At 38.7% G+C, this 17,522-nt stretch overlaps 1 protein-coding gene across 5 annotated transcripts in view; it reads right to left on the minus strand.

The window, feature by feature from the left end:
* Positions 1–17,522, minus strand: part of DOCK4 (dedicator of cytokinesis 4) — a 434,026-nt gene that overhangs the window by 167,255 nt on the left and 249,249 nt on the right. For all 5 annotated transcript variants that reach the window (XM_043589284.1, XM_043589283.1, XM_043589286.1 and 2 more), the window contains exon 13: positions 7,262–7,387. In XM_043589284.1, the coding sequence (XP_043445219.1) occupies positions 7,262–7,387 (126 nt within the window). The remainder of the gene's footprint in view (positions 1–7,261; positions 7,388–17,522) is intronic.

A 17,522-nucleotide genomic window follows, 5' to 3' on the forward strand; every position in this document is an offset into this window, starting at 1 on the left:
CCAGCAGTGAACAAAGCAAAAATCCTTTTCCCACAGAGTTTAGATTCCAGTAATAGGGAGGTCTTTAATACAGAAGCCAAATATATAGTATGTTGCATAATAACAGGAAGTTCTGCGGATAATAAGACTAAGAAGGCGCACAGGGAAAGCGGGTGTTTCATGACAAAAGACGTCACTGAGAAGATGAGAGATGTGAGTAAGCTATGGTATATTTTGGCAAAGAAGAAAAGATGAAAATGGCATGAGCTTCCCAAACCAATCCATAAAGCCTGTTTAGCTTATACCATAGCTGGATTCTTCTATTTCTTCTGAATTCAGAAGCGATTGTGAATTCAGATAAGCCTAAAGGATGTAGGGTAAACAGGAAGATTAGAATAAAAGATCTGGACTCAAGTCTCTTTCTCTCTACTGTTTGCTCTGTGTGGTATCTGTCTAGATGGGGTAATATAAACCTCCAGGCCTCAAGTTTTTGAGTTATTAAAATGGGGGTGGGGTAAAGACAGGGGCGGGGTAAAAGAGGTGGTAGGAGGGACAAGACTACTTTGTTATGTTACACCGTTTCTGTGACTTACGGAAGAACTTCTGAAATACATACATTCATAAATTCAAACACTTTAGGCACATGCTTTACTTTTCTGGTCTTTAATGGTCATTATCCCTGCAACCTTTTCCTCTTTTGCAAACCTTTTAGCCTCAAATAAGATTTCTCTGAAAAGGGAATACACAACAAGGAGAACATTTCTCCTGGATGACATTCTACGTATGTCTCCCCAGGAATTCTGCAGCTTGCTATGTTCCAGTACTGCAACGTACCGTATCTTGCCAAAACGTGCAGAAGGATAAAGCTGAAACGTGCTAATTAAAATCAATACACCTGAGGTCAGCTCTGGAGAAAACTAATAAGCCCAAATGCTGTTAAGAAAGCATCTTGGGTAATTAAGAGAGAAACCATAAAGTGAGTATGAAATGGAGTCATAGCACTAGTGTGAAAAGCTATTTTCCTGACAATGTTTATTAACACCTTGCACCTCTCAAATTTAATACTCTGTAAATTTGATGTGCATAACACCTGTCTCTGTTTAGTAGGCCCACTGGCTTTGCACGTGAAGGCTTCGCAAAATATCACTGTAGACAGATAAATATAAGGCCACAACAATGGGAACAAATTCAAAAGAGTTCAGTGATTACAGTCAAACGGGATCGATTTATGGCTTGACCTCAATAGCCAAGAGGTTTCCATTATTAGCTGAAACCCTGATCTTTGATTCTATGCTGGGAATGCCATGGATAAAGCCCAAGCTCGCCACATCAAGTAAACTACTGCACTCAGCCACAGGCTAGCCAAGTGCCTTAGCTGGGCTGGATACTTGTTAATATTTATGGAACTGGAAAAGTTCCTGCCCTTCCGTTAAAAACAAATCGACAAGTGTCTGAGACGAGGGGTATTTCATGGACTGAGATTATGACAATGATGATGACGGTGGTGGTAGTAGATAGATGGCAGTTCCATCCTTTGCCAAGTGCTATACAGAGAACAGCTCATTAAATTCTCACATCAAGGTTAAAAGAAGGCCCTATTTTTCCACCTTACAGATAAGAAAATAGGTGTATAAATATTTTTTTTCAATGTTTATTTATTTTGGGGACAGAGAGAGACAGAGCATGAATGGGGGAGGGGCAGAGAGAGAGGGAGACACAGAATCGGAAACAGGCTCCAGGCTCTGAGCCATCAGCCCAGAGCCTGACGCGGGGCTTGAACTCATGGACCGCGAGATCGTGACCTGGCTGAAGTCGGACGCTTAACCGACTGCGCCACCCAGGCGCCCCAAATAGGTGTATAAATATTAAGAAATGTCCAACATATTCTAAGTTTACATTAAAATCAAGTATTTTCAGCATGAAAAAATGTAATTTAACAGGGTGACAATGGCCATCAAATAACCTAGTGTAACTCAGCTTTCTTCGCCAGAAGATCAGTGCCTTAAGAAAGGAAGGTATCAGTCCTACTCTGCTCTGTGTTGGTCAGATCAGACTTGAGGCACTGATTTCAGTTCGAGACACCATCTTTACAGGACAGGGACAGACACAGACGGCATCATCTGGACCATAAACAATACAGAGAAAGGACTCAGAGCCCATCAGCGGAGGGATGAGGGTGACAAGAGAATTAAGTGAATTTAAAGATGTTGAGGTTTCAGGCAGAAAAACTCAACCCAATAGATAGAAACTAGTCCAACACCAAGAGGTCATTTTGAGATCTGTGTTCTCGGGTCATTATCAATATTCAAGTTATGTGCCAGAAAACCATCACTAGGAACCTGAGGGAGAATCCATGCACTGGATATATGGCTGGGCTGCATGGCCCTTCAGGCGTGTGGCAGGCAGAATAAGGACACCTCCTGTACCCCAAAGAGATGTCCAGGTTCTAATCTGGGAACCTGTGAATATGTTACCTTACACAGCGAAAAGGGACTTTGCGGTGATTATTAATTAAGGATCTTGAGATGGGAGACCTTCTTGGATTATCAGGGTAGGCTCAAAAGAATTATAAGGGTCCTTATAAGAGAAAGAGGGAGGGGCACCTGGGAGGCTCAGTCAGTTAAGCGACCGACTTTGGCTCAGGTCCATGACTTGCGGTTCCCAAGTTTGAGCCCCGCGTCAGGCTCAGTGCTGACAGCTCAGAGCCTGGAGCCTGCTTCGGATTCTGTATGCGTGTGTTTCTCTCTCTCTGCCCCTCTCTCACTGGCCCTCTCTCTCTCTCAAAACTAAAAACATTAAAAAAAAAAATGTAAAAGAGGGAAATGGAGGCAGGAGGGTCAGAGACAGAGAAGGTGGTATGATGAGGGAAGCAGACATTGGAATGATGTGGGGGCCATGAGGCAAGGAGTGCAAGCAATCTCTGGAAGCTGGAGAAGGCAAGGAAATGAATTCTCCCTTACAGCCATCAGAAGAAATGCGGCCCTGCCGAAAGACCTGGATTCTAGCCCAGCCAGACCTGTGCGTACTTCTGATCTCCATAACTGCAAGATAAGACTTTTGTGTTGTTTTAAGCCACCCCTCTTGTGGTGATTTGTAAGAGCAGCTATAAAAAACTCATACATATTGTATTATGTATTACCATGTATTATGTATGCCAACTATACCCAAGATTCTATCACTTAATGATATCTTCACGGGTGAGGGCAAGGACGGGACAGGAACCCAGGTAACTGAAAATCAAAGCAGACAACAGAAAGGGAAAATTTATGGATGGGCTGAAAACTGAACTTTGGATTTCTCACATATGGTGCATCTTCGGTGAAACCTATCAATGTTTTTTTTCTCCTTTTTGTGTCATTCTCATTTTTGTTTTGCCTTATTTTAGGAGAGTATTATGAGGTATTGAACTTTTTGGGGGGGTAGCTTTTCAATTTTTGCTGACTACTAAGAAAATAATGGCAAATGCTATAATAGCATCCATGATAGTCTTGCCAGAACAGTGTTGCATAAAGACAGGAGTAGAGATGGGCTGTGGTTCCCTGATGCCCTCGATATTCTAGGACAAGGATATCTGGTAGGGCCAGCTGGGGAAAGTCCTACACCCTTGTGTAATGGGGCCCGTAAGCCTCAAACTTTTGGAGGTGCCAACTCCTCCACCATTCTGATTTGGGGCTGGAATCCCACCTCAGTATAACCCGGATGATCCTTAACCTCCACCTCTTGCATTGCCGTGGAATTCATTGGTTGAAAGTCTACAACCCCCTCCTCTAGCATGATCATGGGGTTCAGGTCTCAGGCAAGTGGTTACATGCGTGGAGGTCCAGTGACTTGGAGTGAGGGGTGGTGAGCTTTGGTTAGATTTAGGATGTATTTTTAAGGAAGTTCAAATTATATCACACTGGTTCCCACCTGCTTTTGCCAAAAGAAGGCTTATCTCAGGCAGTCCCATCTACTGATATGTCTCTGTCAGTAAGTGATAAAGAATAACATTTATACTTGAAAGAACAGAACTTCATATCCCCTTAAACACGAGGCAAACATATGCACAACATTCCTCTTACCCCAGTGTGCAAATCGTTATCTAGTCAGCTTTGACCAAATAGAAATTTGACTTATGTGATCTATCACCTAACACCCAAAGAAAAAGGAGGCTTACTCTGAATGACACTTGAAAAATAAACTTAAATAAATCTTGAGATGAAGATCAAAGCTACTACCACTGGCAGCCATTTGAAACCTGGGTTCTGCTAATTGTTTTCAAAGTGAGCCTCTACCTTCCAAATTTCAACCTCTCCCTTTCTCATCACTCCACAACTTTTACTCAATTCCTTTCAGGGTTAGAAGCTTCAAAGATCTCCTACGAAGACTGAATTTACCCTAACAAACAATGACAGCTTAATCAGTTGATACATGAGAACAAGTTTCCAAGGGAACAATGCACAAATGGGGAAGACAAAGTCACGAGGCAATGATGAAAGCAATGATCATGTTGCCTAAAAGAACCATAAACTCAGTCAGAATGGGCCTTCAGGCTGGGGGAGGCACAGCTTGACCTTCCATGACATTCCTGACACATCAGCTAGCTTTGCTCCAAAATGTCTGGTGGATGGAAACTTAGTCCTTCCCGATATTCAGCAGTGGCCCAGGTCCTACTCTGCACAGTCTGTTAAGACATTTAGAGGCAGGCTGTCCAATACTGTAACCACTGCCACATGTGGCAGCTCAGTACTTGAAATGTGACTTGGCTGGAAATAAATGTGCTATAAATGTACAATATTCACCAGCCTTCAGGGATGGAGGGTAAAAAAGACAGTGTGAAATAACTCATTAAAATTTTTTTATATGAATTACCTATTGAAATGATAATATTTTGGATGTGGTGGGTTAAATAAAACATATTATTAAAATTAATTTCAACTCTTTGCTCTTACTCTTTTGAAAGTGGCTACTAGAAAAGTTAAAATTGCATTTATGGCTCTCTAATTACATTTCTACTGGAGAGCACTGATTGAAATATTTTTGCTGCTCTCCCCATCATGGGCCCAGAGACCAGACCATGGAACTTTCTGCAGAATTATTTGGTTTGTACGTAGCAGTAATGGAGCTTCAAAGAAAGTGACTTATATTCTTTGAAAACTGGACACCATAAGAAACAAAGTGCTGGATGGCCAACGCTTAACAACAGGGAAGGGTCATGCAGCTTGAAAGCACATGGCCAGATCACCTCTTCACACTAGGTGACATCTTAGAGACGTGCCCCTACAATAGCCAGACCAAGGGGAGAGTTTCTGCTTCTGTGTTTTCCCCGTTCCAAAAAGAGTCTGGCACTGATTACATCCTATGATCCTCAGCAGAAGTTTTGTGTATGCTCCCATCAGTGTCAAGACCTCAGATAACTCCTTCTGTAGAGAGGCAGCGACTATGTTGATGACCTTGTCCTGTGGGGATAAGCATGGGCCTCACCTGTCCTGACCCCTAGCAGAACACAAATCAATTCTGAAAGATGAGTCTAGACAATGAAAAGAAAAAAAAATCATGCCAGCAGACTGTCAGTGCAACATTGACATTAGAAATGTTGTTCTCCTACATTGTCTCATTGAAGAATTCAGCTCAAGTTTTCATTAGAGCCACCAGTGAGAATTAACTGACAAGTCAACATTCTGAAAATAACAAAGGGGAACAAAACAATGAACACATGTTTGGCAATGTGAAAAAAAAAATTCCACTCAGTTTTAAAGCTGCTTTCAGCTGTTTGTGTAAATATACACACCTCTCCCTTCTTCATCGAATTTGGAAGATTAAGCAGCCACCCAAGAAAAAGGAGAAAAGAAAAAGAAGCAGGTGCTTTAAACATCATCTCTTGGCATCGCTGGCATGCGGACTTGTGTCCAAGAGGACTGATCCCCTGGGCAGGGGGACCAATGCCGCTATAATGTAGTACAGCAAAGGGACAGGAGCGAGCCTTATTCCAGAGAAAGTTCATTTCCATCATTAAAGCCAGACAAAGGCGGCATGAGCACAGCACATCCCAGACAATTATTCAGCTGGTGAAGTGTCATGTTGCTTTATATTTTTCCACTTCTCAATGATACTGCCCAGAGACCAAGCTGAGGAATTCTTCCAGCAGCTGTCTGCATTCTGTCTGAAAATATGTTTTTTATATTAGATTTGCCCATCAATTTGCTTCCCAGTGGCATGAATTTTTTTCTTTTTTTGTTACAAAGGAAAATACCAGTTATTTATAGCAACTGAAGGAAATAATGAAGGGGTGCAGGAGCCACTGAATCACAGGCCACCAAGTCAACAGTTCTATATACACAGTCATTTTCAACAAGAGTAGCATGAGATGCTCAAGCAGAACGGGTCCTTAAGCCAGGTCAGGTCATCTCAGGAAACTTTCCAGGCTCTCTGTTAGCCTTCCCCGCAGGAACAGGTTTGCACAGAGACATCACAAGATGCTGCAACAGGGCAATGCCAGGCACTTTCTCTATCACATTAGGTCTTTATCCACGGCAGTCCTAGCAGCCCTCTTACAGCTGTGCCAAAGGCCCTGTCAGATGCAACTTCCTGCACTTGTCTCCACACGTGGGATTTAAACAGAGATTTACAGGATATAATTTCTAAAAATACTGTCAACAGTTTGAGATTATTTCATTTGGTCTACTTTTCTCTTGGTTGTGGAGGGTGGGATCAGGGGCACTGAGAAATACTACTATCTGGCATTTACTTGGATAGTGTGATTCTCATTAACTGCTACCTATCCACGTAGAAATGAACCCTCCCCCCCCTACTTTTTTTTGTCCTTTTACATTGCTAAAAGAGACCTGAAAAATACATCTCAAAGAGAACTAGGAAAGGTGGCGAAAAACATTTGGTATTTGTATATGGCTGCTGATTTACATATATATATCTTGGGTAGAAAAATCCTTTAGGAAGGTGAAGCTGCTGCCCAATAATTATTCTTATCAAAACCTGTAAGGACTTCCCCTTAGTGACTTCACTAACATTTTCTACCAAAGGAAGTATTTTCTGGATACTCTTTCAGTTTTCCTTCTTATCATGGTCATAAAGAATGCAACATGGCCCTACAAGTTACCCACGCTAATAAAAATGTCAAGATATTTTTAAAAACTTTTGCTTATTTATTATCATACACCTCATTTCCTTCTTTAGCATGGTCCATTTGAACTCTTTGAAACTGACAAATTTGAAAAATTTCTCAAGTGTCAAAAACAGACATAACACCCATATGTCAACCCTCGGTCCATCCCACATCACTTACCAGGCATAATAATATTAGAAAAACCCAACTTTCTCGTTATAGACACTCCATGAGAAAATACTGATGAGTATTCTCTTCTGATTTGTTCAATGTCTCCATGCAATAGCTGTAGGGAAACTGCTAAACCTAAAATAAATGAGAGATAACAGAGTAAAAAATAGAAGGACAGAAATAGCATGAATGGAAATCTGAGCTTGCTTCAACAAGCCCACAACTATGAAGGCATTGTTAAAACAAAAGGTTAATATTCAGACAAAATCAACAGAATCTATAGGAGTAATTTCTAGAGAACACTTTTCCAACTTGACTATTTGGGTTTTCCCTTTTCCCCTGTTTAAAAAGGTTCATAGCAACTGGAAAAAATTTGAACATAACATTAAGAAGTGTGACTTCTGGCCCCTACACCCTCTTTTCCAGCCCCCCACCAGATGAAATGACCCCACTCCGATACTCATGCCAGCAACTGATGACTGCTACCTAGCCCTAGAGGACACTGATCTCAAAATGGGAATTCTAATTTCTTTTAACTCTATAAAACCTATGAAGTTAACAATATCATTAAGGTGTACACAAATCTAAAGTCATACAATAATTCAAGGATTTTAAGGATATTCAGAGACTTTCTTAAAACTTAAGTAACAAAGGTTATTATAATGAAAGTAAGATTATATTAATACTCTACACATTAGAAACTCATAATGGCATTATTTTCTACTGAGAAGAATTTAGCAGGATGCAGGCCACAAACAAAAAGGCATTTAGTCAGTAAAGTAGTAAAATTATCTTTAAAAAAAAAAAGCCAATTACAGTGACATTACTACAGTGGGATATATAAAAGATGAATGACACATTTCTCGTAACTTATTCCCCCAACTCCCAGGCAAGAAGGACAGAAAGGAAATTGATGCTGTATTTTTGTGAATATGTTTGTATATTTCTGAGATGCTACTTCTCTGTTTTTTAATTCCCTACTGTTTTTCTATTATTTTAAATAAGAAAGACAAATAAAGAAGGAAAGGAAAGGAAAGGAAAGGAAAGGAAAGGAAAGGAAAGGAAAGAAAAGAAAGAAAAGGGGGTTCCTTACTTACATTAGTGATAGAAAATGAAGCCAATCAAAGGGGACTTATTTTTAAAACTTCCAGTCATAATTAACCTGCACACAATTTTAAAATGAATCTGGATGGTGGAGTTAAGAGGATGATAAATCTATACTGCAAAGATTCTCTACCTATATCATTACTTACCATGTGCAAGTTACCATTCCCCATTCATCATTTACAGTACTACAATGCTCTCACAAACATGAACCATAAGCATGACAACATTCATGCTGGAATCAAAAAGAAATGCAAAGCTTATTTACCACATATCTACATTAGGATTTTCCTTTCATTCTCCTTCAACAGTAAGAACAACAGAAGAAGTGTTTTGTTAGTTTGTTTGCTTGGTTTTCCATAAAGTGGTTAAAACATCAGGAAATTTTGTTTAAAAAAAATAGGCTCATAGAGAAGATGGAGCCTTCCCTGGGGTTCCAGTCTGATGAGGTATACCCAAGGGGCAAAGATTTAAGAGATGAACGGCAGGACAGTACTGCATCATTATGTCCTCACACTTTCTGGTGTGTGGGTCTAAGAGAATGTGTCAGAGAGTTGTCAGAATTTGGTTAAATGTGGCAGGTACTCAGGAACTTTAACTAAATCTTCAAGCCATTTTTACCTATCTATCCTTTATCACCCTCCCCGCCCCACTCCATCTGAGTTGGGAGACTGAAGGCAACAGAATGGAGGAGCGTCTGTCCCTCGATAATCACAAGGAATGAAGGAGGGGGGAATAACTGGTCTGGATGGTTTGATGGCGACACAGTTTGTGTAGCTTTGGGATACTTTTATGTGGTGCTATTGGCTCCTTTTAAAACCCAAAGGCAGGAAAATGAAAACAAACTAACATGTGTTGTAATCCATCTGTCCCAGCAGCTATTTCTTCCTGACTCACACTCTCCCACTACCCCCACCTCATTACTGGTGTTTCTGTTCTCTTCCCACTTCTGTCCTTTTGCCTCCAAAATACTCACCCACACCATCACCATTAACATCATCAGAAGCTGATATATGTAGAAGGGCAGTGCATGCCAGACATGGTACCTAAGAACAGTTCCTCATGCTGGGGAGAACACTTCAAATCTGGGGTACTATAAGCTATGCTTTCACACAGAGAGTCAGATGGACTTAAGAAAATTCTTGAGGTCCTACGATTTTTTGCAAGTGAAGATCAATTTACTAGGACTTCTCATCAAAGGATCTAATCAGAGACACTGGCAACATAATGTGTAAAGTAAGAAAAAATCTGAAGGGAAATGAGAAGCAAAGACATCATGCTATTCAGCGTAGGGGCTAGAAGAAAGAAAGTGACTAGGATTCTGGTTTTGCCCTACTGGAGCCAGAATTCATTTAACCAACAGTGATTTTTCTTTTATTTTTTTTTTAACATAAACAATACTTAACAGAAGATAAAACAATGAAAGAAGAAAAGCATTCAGTCAGAGATAATGCTTAAGAAAATCCAAGATGGGTTAAAAAAAAAAAAAAAGCAAAAAAAAAAAAAAACAAACAAAACCCAAAAAACAAAGAAAATAAAATCCAAGATAGAAAAACAATATGTGTTAGGGAAGAACATAGATATAAATACGAAAAGAGAAATACATAAATATACTCTAATCAGTAGGCGCTAAAGAGATGAGAGGAATGCAAAAGGGTAGAGCAGACCCATTCAGGGGAAAACAGGGAGGAGCCAGCTAGTAGATAAGGGAAGGGAATGAGAAAATAATAGAGGAAAACAGACCAAATACTATGAGGGAGAAGGAAAACCTTGCATTTAAGAGTTGAACACATCCTAAAATTTGGTTAGAAGGTATGGCAGTTTTCATTCTGGAGGTTTAGTAGTTATAGATTAAAGGCCAAGGTGTAATGATTTCATTTGTCTTGCCCAGTGAAACCAATTTGGAGGAGAGGGGAAGGTACTATCATTTTGAGGTGACTCAATTTCTTCAGACTAAAGAGCTCACTGATAGTCAAGAATTGGAAAGGCCAAATGAACTGAGGGCTTCACCATAATGTACTTGGCTCTTCCTAAATCACCAACTCAGTTTCCATAAAAAAAAAATTAAAAAGAAAAAAAATACCCACAACAGTCAACATGAAACATTCAAGCGTGGGTATACTTTCAATAAGACAAAGAAAAAACATGATATAGCAAGAATCCAAAAGGGCTAACACACAAAGAGCTTTTGCAATACTAATTATTTTTCAGTCAAGGAAACTCTAGATCCTATTTTTATTGTGGCCCTTAATTATCATGACAAAAATCAACAGGATGGAGTCACCAGAACAATAAGAAATAATGCACTAAGATGAAGAAACTACTCATCACTACAAGGGAGAGACTCATCAAATATTCACCCATTCCAGTTAGAAATTGGGCTAATCCTGAGGATTAGCCCTATCCTTTCAGGAGTGGTCATTTATGACACAGGGTATGTTCATAGAGCTGTATTTTTCTTTCTCTTCTTTTCCTAGTTAGCCAACTTCTCTAGCCTCATCTTACTTGCTATCTCTGGAGCTGGGGCCACTTCTAAAATTTTATGTGCTGGGCACTGGAAACTAATGTAACACTGTATACCAATTATACTCAAATAAAAATTTTTTAATTACATTAAAAAATAAAATTTTATTTGTACACTATTTTATTCCAACCACAATTCAACCTGCCCACTTTGGGTATGGAGAGAACTTCCAGTTTGAGAGGAAGGTGGAAGGTGGGATATAAGGATATATATGATACTGAACATAAAACATGCACATATAAATAAAACATAAAGCAGAATGGGCTAAGCATATGCTAGCAATATTAAAATAAGGAAAAATTACTGAGGGAATTTGAAAGTTCTGGGAAGATTAAAAAAAAACAAACAGGAATTTATGACAACCAATAAGCTGAAGAATTAGGTTAGATTTTTAATTTTACAAAATATATAAATAATGTTTTACAATCACTTTTTTCCAGTCCTTAATATACATACCAAAAATGAAATTGGTAAGGGAGAACTGTTCCTCTTATTAAAAGAAGCGATCATTAAACTGAACATTTTTATCTTCCTAGATGTTTAAGAGCCAATTATAATGATATGATATCTAATTTTAAACAAAGGCATAGAAATTAATTAATCTAGAGTCTGTCACAAAATAACCTATTTCTCATGCTCAGCATACAGAGCAGTAGTGTAGGAAAGAAAGGCTTACTTTCTGTAGAATCAAATGTGGTTGATTATTTGGTAGCTCTAATTTCACAGGAATTGAAGTTAACTCAATCCTTAAGATGGTTCCTTTTAAATTCATGAAATTCTGCACTTTTATATAAAAATGCCAAGCACAGCATGATTTGTAAGTAGCAGGCAAAATTAATTTTAGACTATATCAGCCATTTGCCACCAATGAACCAAATAACTTGTAGCTGTGAATTTACAGCAAAGCAAAAATAAAAAATGACAAATACATTTGATAAATACATGTTATGATTAAGTGTGAAAGTTAAGAAATATATCATAGAGCTTCATGACTCTGTCAAATGTTAACTTCTCTGTGCTTTGGTTTCCACATCTGTAAAATCAAGTTAATAGTGATACCACCTCCATAAAATACTTTGGGTGATACCTGGCACAAAGAACATGCTCAACAATGTTAGCTGCTGTTACCAATGCCCCGACTATTATTACACAACATCACTGTTTCTGTTCTTGTTCCTCCCTACCATGAATATCAACAAATTACCTTCCATCAAAAAAATGTTCAACATTCCCTAAGTGCCATACACAAAGACGATATTCCTTTCAAAAGGCACGCCCACTTACCACTAGTTTAAGCCAAGTATTGTAAAACTTCTGGATATTTGAATGATGAAGGCCTATGGAGGCCTTGGGGGCAAATCTGTCTATCATGTACAATATTCAATTATTGGAGATCTGACATAGACGCAAGTGATGAATACAAGTAGACAGTGGTGTACAGACAGACATACGTGAAGATGGGGAAATTCCTAATAGCACAGGGGAAGCCAGAAAAATAAGCAGTAGTTCTGGAGGCCATAATTAATTATTGTTATTCTAAATGCAACAAGAAGTCACTGGAGAATTTGTGTTTTAAGAAAGTTTTCTTAGTGTTCTTTGGAAAATGGGGCTGGGAAGGTAAAAAGCAGAACTGATGAGCACAACTGAAGGCCATTACAGATATGAAGGCAAGAAATAATGGAGGGTCATGCTGATATGGTTGCAACCAAGATGGAAAAAGTGATAAAGAAGCTATATGTTGCCATAAAAGAATGCATGTCTTTATGGTATATTACATGTGAGGGAATGAGGGAAAATAAGGAATCATGGTAGACTCCTGAGTATCTGACCTGAGAAACTATAGAAAATGGGGCTGTGTACTGGGTTGGGAAGTTTAGCTAAAAAAAGAAAGGAGTAAAGCAGGAAAGAGGTTCCTGGGTGGCTCAGTTGGTTAAGGATCTGACTCTTGATTTTGGCTCAGCTCATGATCTCACAGTTCATGAGTTTGAGCCCTGTGTTGGGCTCTATGCTGATGGCTCAGAGCTTGTTTAGGATTCACTGGCTTGCTCGCTCTCTCTCTCTCCATCCGTACCCTGCTCATGCTCTCTCTCTCTCTCAAAATAAATGAATAAATAAATAAATAAACTTAAAAAAAATTGCTGTGAGTTTTTAAAAAAAGAAAAGAAAGGATAAACAGTCATCAATACTGTCTTTTATAAATGCATAATTAACCTTCAGCAGTGTTTTTTATTTTTCATGAGGATTTGGATCATGGTCTGGGTTACTTGCTTTCAGCCTGAAGAACTTCAGTATTTCTTACAAAGCACATTTGTTAGCAAAAACTTATTTTTGTCTTGGAATGTCGTTATTTTGCCTACAGTTTTGAAAGGTAGTTTTGCTGGGTATAAGATTCCTGATTGACACTCTGGTGGACTTCTTTGTTTTTTAAAAAACTTTCAGCACTTTTAATATGTTATCACTGCCTTCTGACCTCCACTGTATTTTATGAGAAATCAGGTAGTAATCTCCTGGGGGTTCCCCTGTATATGATGAGTAGTTTCTCTCTTGCTGCTTTCAAGAATTCTGTCATTGGCTTTCAGCATTTTTACTATGATATATTTGGGTGTGGATCTCCTCCTACTTATCATACTTGAAGTCAATGAGCTCCCTAGATGTACAAATAAATATTTTTTATCAAATCTGGGAAGTTTTCTTCCAGTATATCTCCCAATACTTTTCTTCCTCCTTTCTCTCTCTCTTCTCTCCTGGTATCCCCATTTTTTTTTTATGTTGATGCACTGATGGTATATTTTTCTAAGGTTCTGTTCATTTTTCTTCATTCTTTTTTTTTTTCAAAAAAAAAACTCCCACCCTTTTCTAAAATCTACATTTTTTTCTTGAATTCTCAAGAATTCCCACAGGCTTAAATTCCTGAATACTCTGTTTCAAATAAAGTCATTTCCTTACAGAAGAGCTTCTGAATTTTCTCTCCTTATGGGCTGCCTCTCTCCCTAGGCTAAATCTTTGACCCCTTATTCCAGAGTTGGAGGTGGGAACAGTAGTCTATTCTTTAGAGTCACACTCTTGCTTCATGGACAAGGTTCAATGGGCAAGGTTCAAGTTTACTGGGGCAGTAACTCCGATTTTCTCAACTTGCCTCTCTTCATGCAGCACCTCCATCCAATGAGCAAGCTGGGCAAGGGCAACTGCTGCCCCAATATTCCTGGCCTGTTGTACCTCAGGCAGAGCCACTGCCCTATGAATGGGGGCTGGGTAGAAGGGAGTCCCCCTAGCTCTCAGCCACTTTGGCTGGAAATTTAGCCTCAGCATCTCAGAGCTAAGGGAGTTGAAAAATGCAAGGAGCCATCACCCTTCAATCAGACACTGTATCCCTTGACTGAGAGCTCAGGGAAGAAGCAGCCCCATCTTCTCAGCCACATGTGCCTGGAGGAGAACTTCCATCATGCTGAGCAGGGGCAGGTGGAAAGGAGGAAGTGGGTAGTGGCACAGGGTCACCAACTCTCTCTGTTCTTATCAAGATTTAGTAGGACTCTTGAATAAGTATCTCTTTACATGCTGTATGCTCTTAGAAAAATGTTCTGATTTTAGCACTCTTTAAATATATGATCCTTACCAGTTGCAGCTGTTTCAGTTTGGGGTGGGTCTATGCAGCTCCTCATGCTGCTCTTCTGTAGCAAAACTCTAAAGACACTATTTCTTGACAGTATTTTCATCCTTTGTGTTTGGGAGGTAGGGGCTAAGGGTAAAACATAATTGCTAGGACTTCTAAACGTGAACTACCAAATCACAACCATCATGAGGTAGCAGCAAAACTTGCAAAAGAGAGTATTATTAGATTCTGTCATAAAATCATCTTCAGTCAAATCTGCTTATTTATGAAATATTTCAGACCTCATTATTATCAGAGCAAGAATTTTTACTTCTATTCCCTCTCATGTGCTTGATTTACAAAATCTATCATCAGAGTTTTGCTTTGAGTATTAGGATATTATATGTGGGGTCTATGAGGTAAGATAATTGGCTTTTAAAATAAATACAATACAGGCATTTATCTAATGTGGGTCCAACTCAAAGCCAGAGAGAACTTCCAGGAGTAGATCCTGGCTGCAGCAAGTAATAAAATCCTGGTGGGATCAAGCGAGGTATTCACACAGAGAGGTCAGAGACAGGATCTATCTCACGGTCTCTGGAGTAGAGGAAAGAAAGGAAGCCAAATATCTAGTAAGAGTGCTGTCAAGTGAGATAGCACTGTTGGAAAATGAGTCGATGGAGCAAAAGCCAGAAGCACTAGGAAGACACTAGAGCGTCAAAATGAGCCAGATTAGAGAAAGAAATAAAATGGGCGTGTGACAGCACTAGAAGTCTACTGAATCATTAATTACATGATGGAGGGGCCTAGCTGCTTCAATCCTCTGCCAGCAGAACCAGATTACCCAAAGGACAACTGTCAGTTAACACTGCCATCTTGAAAATCTAGAAAAGGTACCATTAACACTGCCAATGCTCAAATTTGAGGATGTATCTATTCTTTCAGATGTACTTTCAAAGCTAACTTAAAGTGAAAGAAAGAAAGAAAGAAAGAAAGAAAGAAAGAAAGAAAGAAAGAAAGAAAGAAAGAAAGAAAGAAAAGAAAAGGAAAAGATAAGTAAAAGAAAATCACTCTTCTCTCTTAATAGTCACACCTCTAATTCTGACTTTTAATCAGTATTATTCAGTTTGTGAATGTGCCTATTGCTATTTCTTTAAATCAACTTAACTCTCAGATGATGCAATTTTGACACCATTGAGGATAATCAAAGGGTTTGACTATAGGCTCACCTTCTGAAAATCAACTCCCTGTGATCTCTGAATTGGTAACCGTGTCCACTGGGGGGCCTGTGTTCTAACATGTAAGTGGGATAAGTATGTGCAAATACTCTTGTACTTATAATTGCTAGCCCACAGATATGCTATTTCTGGTTTTGGGAAGACTTCAATGTCTTCTTTAAAGAAGTGGTTAGCCCACTGCTCACAGTTATAGCAAAAATAAGACTAAAGGAATACATAATAAGTTATCGAACATCAACCTAAAACACTTAAGAGACGTCTGAAATTTTTTATTTTCATTGAGTTTTATCCAGAAAAGAAAATTACTGACCAAAAATGAGGGATGGAGAATGGCCCACTGGCATATACTGGAAGCTGTAATTATAGGAATGGATGAGACCATTCAGAGAGAATTCACATTTCCTTCTTAACATTGGAAAATTTTCACCTTGAAATTTCCATCCTTATTTTATGATTTTTGGATATCAATATTTCAATGGTATATACTGAGGATTCGGTCAAGGTGGAAAAGTGGTTTGTTTTTTACTATTATGCAATAATTATTATTATTGTAATTTTTTTTTTTCAAAACACGAAGCCCATAATAAGCCAGTGGCTGAAAGCTACTTTTTAAAAAATGTATACTCGGGGTACCTAGGTGTCTCAGTCAGTTAAGCATCTGACTTCAGCTCAGGTCATGATCTCGTGGTTTGCAAGCCTGCAATGGAGTCTGTGCTGACAGCTTGGAGCTTGGAGCCTGCTTCAGACTCTGTGTCTTCCCCTTTCTCTGACCCTCCCCCACTCACACTCCCTTTCTCTCTCAAAAATAAGTAAACATTAAAAAAAATTTTGTTTAAATGTATACTTATGCATACTCATATTTGAGTATAACTTTTGATTTTTTTAATTTATTCAAATACTTGCCTTTATAAACTGCAAATTTTTTCTAAATAGCAAATTTTCCTAACAATATTGCTAGTGATTATATCTAAGTTAGCAAAATACAGGTAATTTAGAGAATAAAATCAAGCTCTAATCAGTACTTCTATTAGTTTATACTTTGTTTTTCTTAAATATAGCATGAAGCATTAAAAATGTATTTTTTTAATTTATTTATTTTGAGAGGGAGGGAGAGAGAGAGAGAGAGAAGGCATCTTGGGAAGGGGCAAAAAAGAGGGAGAGAGAGAACCCCAAGCAGGCTCTGTGCTGACAGACACGCAGCTCAACCACACGACCACGAGATCATGACCTGAGCCGAAATCAAGAGTCGAACACTAAACTGACTGAACTACCCAGCTGCTCCTAAAAACATCTTAGAGCATCATTTAATACCATATTTTGAGCTTTTTTTTTTTTTTTCTTCACGGTCATTCAAAGAGAATGGTTTAAAGTGTAAATGGTTTAAAGTTTAGATTAAACTGAAAAGCTAGCACAAACGCGTGCAGTACAGCCTGGGTTTCTTTTGTTATAAAGGCCATCAAAAAAACTGCCAAAATATGAGTAAGACCTATAGATAAGCACGTTACATCAATGTTAATTTCCTGATTTGATCATTGTATTTTAGTTATGGTCCCATGTCATACAGTAAGCAGAGGTAGAGAGGAATCATGCCTATACTTTGTTCTCAAACAGTTCAGGGGGAAAAATGTATGTGTTGTGTGTATGATATATGTATATATATTTGTGTGTTTGTGTGTTTTGTATGTATACTGTGTATGTACACACACATATTTATAAACATTAAAGGCACTGAAGCAACCTTAGGGATTATACCAATTCAGTAATACTAAATAACTAGAAAGAGAGAAAGAGAATGAGTGACTGTGAGGAAGTGAA

This window comes from Prionailurus bengalensis, chromosome A2, assembly GCF_016509475.1.
Source record: "Prionailurus bengalensis isolate Pbe53 chromosome A2, Fcat_Pben_1.1_paternal_pri, whole genome shotgun sequence".
In the NCBI taxonomy this organism is placed as follows: domain Eukaryota; kingdom Metazoa; phylum Chordata; class Mammalia; order Carnivora; family Felidae; genus Prionailurus; species Prionailurus bengalensis.